Source organism: Vigna angularis, chromosome 1, assembly GCF_016808095.1.
Source record: "Vigna angularis cultivar LongXiaoDou No.4 chromosome 1, ASM1680809v1, whole genome shotgun sequence".
NCBI classification, from domain to species: domain Eukaryota; kingdom Viridiplantae; phylum Streptophyta; class Magnoliopsida; order Fabales; family Fabaceae; genus Vigna; species Vigna angularis.
In genome coordinates, this window is record NC_068970.1 from 52,663,306 (window position 1) to 52,674,362 (window position 11,057).

At 33.0% G+C, this 11,057-nt stretch overlaps 1 protein-coding gene across 1 annotated transcript; it reads right to left on the reverse strand.

Annotated features, from left to right (window-relative positions):
* Window positions 1–2,878: 2,878 nt before the first annotated feature.
* Window positions 2,879–10,533, reverse strand: LOC108324182 (protein STRUBBELIG-RECEPTOR FAMILY 3). Its single transcript, XM_017557045.2, has 17 exons — window positions 10,358–10,533; window positions 10,091–10,239; window positions 9,812–9,941; window positions 9,563–9,631; window positions 8,286–8,351; window positions 8,087–8,158; window positions 7,926–7,997; window positions 7,770–7,841; window positions 7,615–7,680; window positions 7,411–7,476; window positions 6,707–7,080; window positions 6,294–6,541; window positions 5,532–5,803; window positions 5,091–5,229; window positions 4,171–4,307; window positions 3,916–4,072; window positions 2,879–3,327 (listed from the first exon to the last, which is right to left on the reverse strand). The coding sequence occupies exons 2-17, from the start codon at window positions 10,188–10,190 to the stop codon at window positions 3,265–3,267; spliced, it is 2,103 nt and encodes a 700-aa protein (XP_017412534.1). The 5' UTR covers window positions 10,191–10,239; window positions 10,358–10,533; the 3' UTR covers window positions 2,879–3,264.
* Window positions 10,534–11,057: the final 524 nt, after the last annotated feature.

Below are 11,057 nucleotides of genomic sequence, written 5' to 3' on the forward strand. Positions count from 1 at the left end.
ATATGTTTTATACATGTGTATGATTATCTGATCTGTTTTTTGAATCGTATGCTCACATGACTATTAAATTACACTAGCTTACCATTCTTTTATGTCTTGTATATGTTGTCCGTTCGGTATTTCTTCTTTGCAATGATCATCCTGTGGGTGTGAGCAGAGGATGACGAGTGTTCTCTAGAGCAGGCGCTGGATGGAGAGGACCCAGCTGCTTAGACTAGGGTCGATCGGTTGTGTGTATAGTTTTGGTAGGGACCGTTCGGTCATGTATATAGTTTTGTATTAGGATAGAATTTTGTAAAGTTTAAAATTTATGGTTATTTTAAGATAACTGTAAGTTAACTTTATTCTCAGAAACTATTCTACATTATTATTATGCGATGACTCTTATATATAGTGTTCAACTATATTTTTGGGATGTTACATAAGTTGCCATAGGTCCAAGTAGTCTGATCAAAATCGAGTCAATCTAGGTTGTGCTAAGTTTGTTCTAGCCTAGGTCAAGTTGGGTTGACCCAGACTCGATTGAGTTGAGTTGAATATAGTTGAGTCAGTTTGGGCTAAGGTCGATGACTCGGCCAAAGCTAAGGTTGTGTCTAGTCAAGGTGGGTCCACGTTCATCTAAGTCAAGGTCGACAAACATTCAGCCGAGTTAGACTAAGTCTAATTCAATCCTAAGTCGATCGATACTAGATTGGTCCTAGCTTAACACTAGGTAAAACTGGATAAGTCGAGTTTGTTTGAGCCTATGTTGAACCAAGTTAGGTCATTTTAAGAAATATATATGTTTTAGTTTCTTAACTAATTTCATTGTGTTAAATATTTATGTGACTAATAGATTAATAAATATGAACTCTTACATGTCATCTTTGTTTCATGTTACTAACATTTTATGAGAATGTATGTTTTTATTCATATATAAAAAAATTATTTTATTTTAAAAGCATAAAAAAATTGAACTTAATTTTTCTCCAATATATAACATGACTAATGGTTATGTGTCAATCTACTAGTCATCAACATTCAACTTTAGGAAACTAAAAACCTAAACAAGTATATTTTTTGAAAACGAGAGAGACTACAAAAGTTACGTTTTAAATGTGTAAAAACAGAAACAAAAATATCATATTTTAAGAATAGAAAAACACTTCAAACCCTTCTTCAATCTCTTGTGCTCTATCAAGGGAAGAGACTCTTGTGCATTGAGCTACATTTGTCACAATAATGTTGTGGAAACAAAATATCTTCTACAAGCTTTTCCAAATATTGAATTTTAAAGTACAAAAATATCACTTTGGAAAATTCTTATCAAGCAATTAGTCTTTGGAGGGATGAATCTTGATAGATGCACATAAGTTTAGACATGAGGAACCACTTATCTTTAAACTCAACGAGTATGCTAATCATCACTGTGACCAAATTGAAAAGATTAACACACTTAAAGTGCGTTTCACGAAGGCATTGATCACTGATCTATAATATTGTATGTTTCTCCAATAATATTTTAATGTTTTCAAACAAAAAAAAGATAATTATTTATATTTTGACTTGTTGAGAAGTTAAAACTACAAAGTTCAAACTAAATTGGTGATTTATTTGTTTTTCTTTTGTGTCGTATGAACTTAAATATCAAGATAGAGAACAATTGAAAATTTATAGTAAGAGATGAGGAAGAAATTGAAGATAATATAACTAGAGAAGAACTTTTGTTAGAAGATGAAGATAACTTCACAAATACAAATAATGTAGAGAAAGTTCATGAAATATACATTTTCTTGAATTAAATATTTTGTATTATGACATTTTAGTATGTGTAGCAACAACATGCTAGTATGAAGTAACAACAATAATAGAATTCTTTAAGTTATAGAAATTTTATATAACATAAATTTTATATAACAAATGGTTTTTATTAATTGTATATTTGTTTGTATGTTTTGTATAATTTTACAACTTATGATACGAAACTCTTCAAAATAAAATTTCCTTGATAAATCATTTGTATCTCAATTCAGTTATCATGATGCTGAACAAAGTGTCATGACATATTTTATTTGTGTCACTAATCATTAATATATTTAGTAAACACAATAAAGTTCATATATGTTAACATGGTTGAAATTCTCTTGCCACGGTCAACAATTTTTATTAGTAGAAACTTCAATTTTAAAACGTTTAAAAGAATTTGCATAGATAGTTTGCATTGCAATGCATATGTCACTTCCTGTACAATAATAGTTTGTATATTTTAGCCAGAAATCCTTAATATTGTAAGATAAATAATTAATTATATGAACAATATAGTTATATAATTTCCTAAAGCGTAACAAAATACTATTTTTAAGAACTATATCGCGCAAGTTCTTTAGAGCACAAGAATTTTTCAAGTGGTATATTGATGCTACAGTTTTTTTTTTAAAGTATAAACTCAAAATAAAAGAAAAAGAGAAGTTACAAATATATATAACATGCCTAAAATGATTATAAAATTTTACAAAAAAAAAATACCAAATTTCGGATCTTTAAAAATATGACAATATTTGGTGAAGATAAATTATCTTCAATATGAATCAAGAGAATAAACCCATATTCGATTTTTTCCATAGAAATGATACTTTCATAAGTGTAATGATAAAAGACAACTCGTCTTTCTTAACCTCCAGTTATTATTTTGATAGATTGAATCTCATGAATTTTTGAGAATAATACAACAATTTTTTTCGAAAAAATCCCCAGAAAAGAAAACATAATTCTTTTTTTATTTTTTTGTATAGAATATATCATAACCATCACCCATATCCCACAAAATAACCTACCACAAATAAAAACTAGTAGAGAACCCAATTTCATAAAGAAAAAACCATCGTGGTCCATTGTGGAATAAATGAAAAACATTCCCATGAATATAAAAATTCTCATTTCGTCCTTTTCAGATTGTACAATGTAGGAGTCAAAAAAATTCTCATGAGTCTGAGTTGTGTTCAGAAGATCTAATATTATGCTGGAAGGTCATGTGCATGAGTCACACCTCTTGTCTTAATATTAGAAACATATTGGTATATGAAGTACTTGAAAAAACTAGATAATGTAACACTTTTTTGCTTTTGGATAATACATACAACAGAACAGATTCACAAATTAAAAAACGATTAATGACAATGAAAAAAAATAAGATAAAAGAATGGATATGTAACATCCACAAAAATTGTTAACCATAGCTTCTTTTACCAGCTATGGCAGTTCATCTCATCAACAGCTACACCACATCTACATCATTCGCAAGAGATCCTGAACAATTTCTGACATTGCTGGTCGAAATTCAGGTCCATGCTGGAAGAAAAACAATTGAAAAAAAAATAATGGGCCATAAGAAAGTGATATATCATATTATATCATTCAAATAGAAAGAACTTGTAAATAGTAGCTACAACCATGATAAAGATACTGATTATCATTGCCACAGATAAAGTAGATAAACTGCATCAACCGGCATTATAAAAAATATGAAATGATACGGAATTCAAACTTGAACACTGTATAAGAAAGAAGACCCATAAACACATTGTCTTAAGGTTTATAGGTTGAAAATGGTATTGCCAATCCTTTATGTGGGTTGAACTCAGGTCACATTTTATGTAATCTTTCCCTGATGAACCCATTATCCTAGTATATTGACACTTAATTTTATGGTTCGCACATTTCCATTTAAACTAAACAAATGAGAATTTTTAGACTACAAATGACAGGGCTAAAATGTAAACCAACCCTCGTTAATTGGTTGAAGTCATTGGTTTTCTGGTGATAAGCAGGCTCAATATTTAATTATTGAAGATTAAATTTGTGCAATGAATCATGAGACAAGTTGAGTGACTTCAACATCTCTTATTGGATTTGGCATAAAAGTAGACAGAAAATTACCTGTATACATGAGGAAATAATGTCTGCAAAACGTGACAAGGATTTCTTAGGATATTCTGCATTTAAAGAAGGGTCAACCATTTTTGACAATGCATCTATGTCATGGAGTTGAGGGACTGCCCATCTCACCAAAAACTGCTCTCCACGAGCCAGTGAGCTACAAACACACATAATTAATGGTGCCTTAGCCAAATCCAACTCTTCAATTACGACTTTATCAAACACAAGTATTTAATAACTATAAGGATTGCTAACCTGTCATAGGATTTTCGTCCAGTGAGGAGCTCTAGCATTACAACTCCAAAGCTAAAGACATCACTTTGAAGTGTATAACTTCCATTCTCGTATTCTGGGGCACTGTAACCATTAGCTGTGAGTTGGTGTCCCGACAACTGAAAATAGATGCACTAGTGTTAGCCATAGATGAACAAAAATGGAGAAAAAGTTAACTTTTAGTAGCTCCTGTGAGCTATCTGACGAGCATAACAATCCCCACATGCATATGTGAAGTGAATTTTCAGAAATTGAGTGTAGGGATAATTTGGAATTTAAGTAATTTAGTTGCGTATGTATCCTTCATATAGTTTGTAGAGCAGACCGATCATCCATTTGATTTAGGCTTTACCTAATTTTTAAAGTCAAATTTGGTTAGCAGCCATCATGATGTACCTAGAAAGAGGGTGTGGAATGAACAATATCTCTTTGAATCCTTTCAAACCTAAACAAGTCTCATAACTACATCCAGTTTTTTGGTATATGCAATATAAGGGGAAGGTAAGGTTGACCCATTCCAAAGTTTGTGCATGCCAAAAGCCTCAGGAAAGCGCTTACTGCGATTTGGCTCCTCTAAAGTGAATCATTACTTTGGAATTCATACTAACAAATCAACAGGTGAAATTATAATAAAATACATGCTACTTGATACTGCCAGTTAAGTCAATTGCCTTTGGCCAATAACTGCATCTTATTATTTCTCAAAACTACTTCCTTTAGCAGTTTGATTTATAAACATAAAATGAAATACAAACACATGTTCCTATTCTTTCATATTTATTAACAATACAAGAATGTCACAAAGCATATTTAAAAAGCACAGAAGAATCAAAACTCCAAATCCCCGAATTATGTATGTATCAGTTTGAAATTAAGTGAAAAAATTAAAGCTGAAGAGTTACCCGACTTGCGGAGCCTGAAGATAGTAAAGAACCTAATCCACAATCCAAGACCTGAACTTCCCACTTGTCATTGAGTAGTACATTAGCAGATGTAAAGTTTCCGTGCACAATAGGTGGCTGAAAGTACTCATGCAAATACCTTTTTAATGAGAAGAAAGAAGATGATCAAAATTAATGCTGTCAAGAAAATGACAACACTATTGTTAGCTGTCAAAAACATAAGTTCTTTATATGTGGATATAGAGATCCAACTTGTCTTTATATTCTTAAAAACTACCTTGCAAGGATTGCATATATTGCATGACTTAAGATATTATTTTTAATACATGACATAAAAATATGTTTCCAACCTCCAGAAAAGATGGCATTGTTCACTAACAATATTAAGTTTATCAAGTTACTAGAAGGAGTTAATGATTTGTGACTAAATTCTAAACTTACTCTAAAGCTCTTGCCGCTCCAAGTGACACTTGAATGCGATCATCCCATGAAAGGTTAATCTGAAGTTTAGCATCTGTATGCAATGCATCATGAAGGGTGCCATTACTACAATACTCATATACAAGTAAGTGTTGGCTATGCTCGGCACAGTAGCCCATAAACTTTACAATATTAGCATGTTGAATTTTGGAGACACTGGAAGCTAATTGAAGAAACTGTTCGTGGTTTAGGTCAATCAAAGCAGCAGCATTCAGCTTCCTGACTGCCAGTAACTACAATGAAGATAGTTTGAATGATGTGAGCATATGAAGCTCCACTTGAATAACTGAAACTAGTAAAATAATTAGCAACTTATCATGTCAAGTGAGCACAATAGAAAAAATCTTCAAAAATCACAAAGCATCAGATTCGTTACAAAAAATAATGTCTGTCAAGTATGAAACTGCGATGCATCTTTGAGACTATGGAAGATTGAACTGGCTAACAAGGGATCTACAAGCATGTCTTTATTTCGACATTGAGAAATGCAGTTTAAACTTGAAACTAATCTTCTGAATTTAAGTGTAGTAGAGGAAAAGAAATACTGTTCAAACTATTAAGAGGGAGCAAAAAAGATGAACAAATAACTGGTGTTTCCCTTTACTTTTAAATAATGCTGTTTAAATAAATAAAAAATTAACTCAAATCGAAAATTTAACTCTTTTTCCCTTTCCTTCCATTGACATAAGAATGCCCAATTATGATAAACTAGAAAAACATTACCTTTCCATCAGGGAGTTCAGCCCTATAAACAGGGCCAAGCATGCCTTCGCCAATATAATTTTCTAGGGAAAAACTATTTGTGTATTGCTGAAGTGATGCAACAGTATAAACTTTGATGGAATTTGTTACAATTTGTCTTTTGGTTTCTTCACCAAAGATAGCTCGATTAATGATTAAATTCTCTCCAGGAATGATTGGGAGTTTATGTGGTGGCGCTGGCTGCAAGGCTGGAAGTTTTGAACCCCATCCTACATTGTTTAATACATAAATGTTATTGCATTCTGAAATTGAAGAAATTCTTTTGCCATGTACTTCACCCCATATAGAGTTTGATTTTTTGAATTGAAAATAGAGTTTAAGAAGCTATATTACAATACACACTAAAAGAATAAAAGATTCGTCGTCAGATTTACCTTTCTGCTCATCATCAGTTGCTTCAAAAGGGGAGTCACTGCTTGTACGTTTATGCAAAGATCTTTTATACACGTTCATGTTGTGTTTCTTATAACTCCTGTTCTCTGGTCTTCTCTTAAAGCACCACAACATAAGAAGACAAACTCCTAATGCAATAAATATTAAAAAGCCTGCACCAACAATCCAAACTAATTTCTTGGTTCTGAAAGACCTCTCAGCAGTTGCAGGTATTGGAGCTTTTATGGTGGTAGCAGATGGACTATTGGCCACTTTCCAAGGTGATATTTCTGGGGAGGGAGCCATAGCAAGAGGTGCAGGGGAAGCAGCTGGAGGTGATGGAATGATAGTAGTATTAAACGGATTCCCATCTTTTCTGCAAGGAAAATGCTACTATAACTAACATGTATGAGAGATCTGGTGATGGGGATTTGAATGAATTTATTTTACCACAAGGCCTTATGCAAAGAAACTAAGCCAAAAGTAAAAAGGCTTCAATGATCTGTAAAAGGATAATCTTAGCATATGGCTTTACATGTGATGGATATAAAACTAAAGTAGAAAATTTCGAATGTAACATCTCCATGAAGGACAAAATAATAATACTTGAACAAAGATTTCAGTTTAGCCAGAGAAAGAAAGGAGTTTGACTAAAATACCATTTAGAGCAGAAAAATAAATGCTCAAAGAGTAAGCCATGACTCACCTGAAATTAGGGATACTCAACAACTCCGGAGGAATTGGCCCAGAGAATATATTGTTCTCTATATTCCTATATCATTATAAATTCACAGTGTAACTTAAACACAGTTTAAACTCCCTAAGCATAAATAGTAGATAGGTATATGGACAACAGTCATTTGACTCATTTCTATGTCTACAAAGAGATTATGGTTTATGAGAAATATACAGATCCTGAAGAGGGAGGTCCTGCAAAACAAAAAGGGTCCCAGAAAGTTGATTGTTCTGCAAATGTCTGCAAAATAAATAAAATTTTAAAAAGATGCATTCATTTCATTTAGCAAGTACGAAAGCACAAACTCTTAGTTGGTAAGAGTTACTCACAATGTGTTAAGAGATGACAAATTCCCCATTGAGGGAGGCAGCTGACCACTCAAGTTGTTTCCAGACAGATCCCTGTAGCAAGGAGCAGGCAGGATTTGTCATGGTGCAAAAAGTAAAGACACTGAAATATCAATGTGATTTAAGACATTTTCTTACATATTTATCAAATCAGTAAAGTGTAGAAATGCATCTGGAATTTCTCCATTCAGATGGTTATCTTTTAATGACCTAAAGGTGGCATCATATTCAAAATTAAGAGACAGATTATGTAAAAATATAACAACTTAGCATGGAGACAAGCAATGCTATAAACTCACAAGTCTGACAATTGAGTTAATGAGGACAAGGCATCTGGAATGCTTCCATTTAATTTATTAGCTGAGAGTGACCTAAATTTATAAAAAGAAACATAGAAACTAGCATAAGGATAATCAATTATGGATATGAATACAAATGATTTAGCAATAGCCAGTACAATAAAACAAGTCACGAATTTGGTGATTAAAGAAAACTTACAAGTTCCTTAAAGTAGGGGACAAACTGGATGGAATGGCCCCTCCAATCTGGTTGTTGCTAAGATCCCTGCCCAATTGAGGAATAGAAAGCTTCTTGAGGTTTTTATGAAAATGAAAGCACAATTGCAGAACCAAAAATAAGAAAGTATATAAAAGAAATGCAACAATTTCAATATTCCATATTTGAAAGCAATGCAAAACAAAGTTATTACTTGTTAGTCAAGATCTATCAGCTTCTAAACAGAGTTTTACCCTCTTAAGCAGTCCAACGAATCACTGTTTTACTTCCTCCTTCAACAGAGGCTACTGAAGATAAAATGGTTTGGGCAGGCAACAAAAAAGGGGAATTTACAGCAGCAAATGCTTACAAAATGTTAAATAATTTTCAAAATTTGCAGGTTAATGATATTAGGAACAAGATTTGGAGAATTAAAGCACCCTGAAAGAATTAAAAATTTTATTTGGCAGATCATACATGATAGAAATCTTACTAATCTACAGATATCCAAATGGAAAGCAACAAACTCAGCATACAAACATTATTTATAGATGGAGGAGACAACTTTACACGCTTTGAGAGATTGTCCAACAGCCTTTCAAATATGGTAACCACATCATAGATGCCGAAAATATGAGCAAGTTTTTAACTAAAAGTTGCAGAATTGGATAAAATAAAATCTGGCCCAGTCTATGAACAGTAGCAAGCTTGATGACGGAGCAATTGGCAACTACATGACCCTAATTTTGTAAGACACTTCAAGCCATGAGAGGCAATTTATCAGCATTGGGAATTGTACAAAGCCAACATGGAAAAATTAAGCCCCTCAAGTCCCTCTGTCACGCAGAATAAGCCGCAGATCTCAGTCAAAGGGGAAGCTCCTACAGCTGTATGACATTGTTTAAATACAGATGGGCCTGTGCAAGGATTAAATGGCTTGGCAAGATGTGCTGAAGTTGTAAGGGATGAACAAGCCTGTAACCACGATTTCAGAATCAAACTATGGAGGTCTAAGTTGATTCTGAAATTGTGGTTACAGGCTTTAATGCAGGTTGTAATCTTGATAAAAACAGTTGTAAGGTTATAATCAAACATATTTACCCAGAAGCCAATCATTCTCGGCAAGGCAAATGGACATGGCATACAGAAGTTCATAATTTCAACGGGGAAAAAAAATAATACTCTGGATTGCCTCATTCAAATATATAATACTGAACTCATTGGTTTTGAAACAAATGATAATGGTCTTTACCGTTTCCTGAAAAATCAAACACACTTACAATTCTATGATGGATGGGAAATCCAAATTACTTCCCAGTTGTCCACTTAAACTCATGCCTCCCAGTAGCCTGTCAACCCAAATTTAAATTTTAGAGAGCCGTATCCCAAGGGATCACATTCATCTTCATCAATTAAACAATTCAAGAACACCAAGCAAAAGATAAAAAACAGTGTATTTTTTAAGAAAATAGAACACAAAACAAGACTGAACAACCAGCAATAGTTAAAGGAAGTGAGGAGAGACATACAAAGCAGTTATGTTGGAGAAGACACAACGCACACCTTGCCATTGTTCCAAGCAGGGATCTCCTCCTATGGCTTTCCACCCCTCAAGGGGTGGTGAGCCAAGAGCCACATACAGACTATTGATTGTCGCAACTGTGAAGTGTGAAAAATAATCACATTCAAAGAAAACGTCTAGCTAACACATGCAAACAGAATTCGGGTGAAGCTTTAATCTGACCGAAACAGAGCATCATAAAATTAGAAACGAAACTACAAAATCAGAACCCTGAATTATACTATACCATCAAGTGGATCAGTGTCCGCAACACAGAAAGTTGCACCGAAAGTCAACATTGAAAACAAGAAAATTTGCAAATTCATGTCTGAATTCCAACAACCCATTTCTTCCGAAGAAACTGTTTTCCACTACTAACAGCACCTTTTCCACAGCCTTCAGACACAAGCCTCAAAAACATTACTAAACTCAGAATTGAAAATCGAAACAACAGAGTAAGCCAAAGGCGCAGACTTTGATGAGAATGAGGATAATTATGAGAAATGAAACATACCCTTTGGCAATCAGAGGAAAATAAAGTTGAAGTGAGGGAAGATTGGAAGATGGTTGTGAGAGTGTAAAAAGAAGAGATGGTTCCAATTGTCCAAAGTGCATACAGATGGAGACAGACACACTCTGTTCTGCTGCTTTGTTTTCCTTTCCAAAAGTATGAGCTCTCAACTACTACAACAACACTGACACTGCTTTTGTGTTGAACGTTCGATTCAAATACCCTTTCAATAAAAAGAATAAAAATTCAGATTCTTGGGTCCACCAACCTTGGACCATCACTGTTCCCTTTATGCTTAGTCAGTGCTCATTGTAATTGTATCTCCTTACGGTTAAAACAAAAAACACAGAATTATAATAAGAGGATTTTTAATGATATAATAATAGTTTGATATAACTATCTAATTTATTAAAAACAATTAATTTTTATAATCAATTTAAAGCTTTTAGAATCCGTTCAAAACTTGTATCAAAATATGTTATATTTTTATAATGAAAGTTTAAAATAAACATAACGACAAGTATTCACGAAATCAATTGTACTACTACTTAGGCTTTCTTTTTTGGTCAAGAAGCGTTTTAAATTTAACATTTATTTAGAAATATAAAAATACTATTATTAATCATTTTTGGAAACTGAAAATAGAAAACTTATTACATCTTTTCAACTCTGTGTATTGATAATATTATTTGCACTGTTTAGT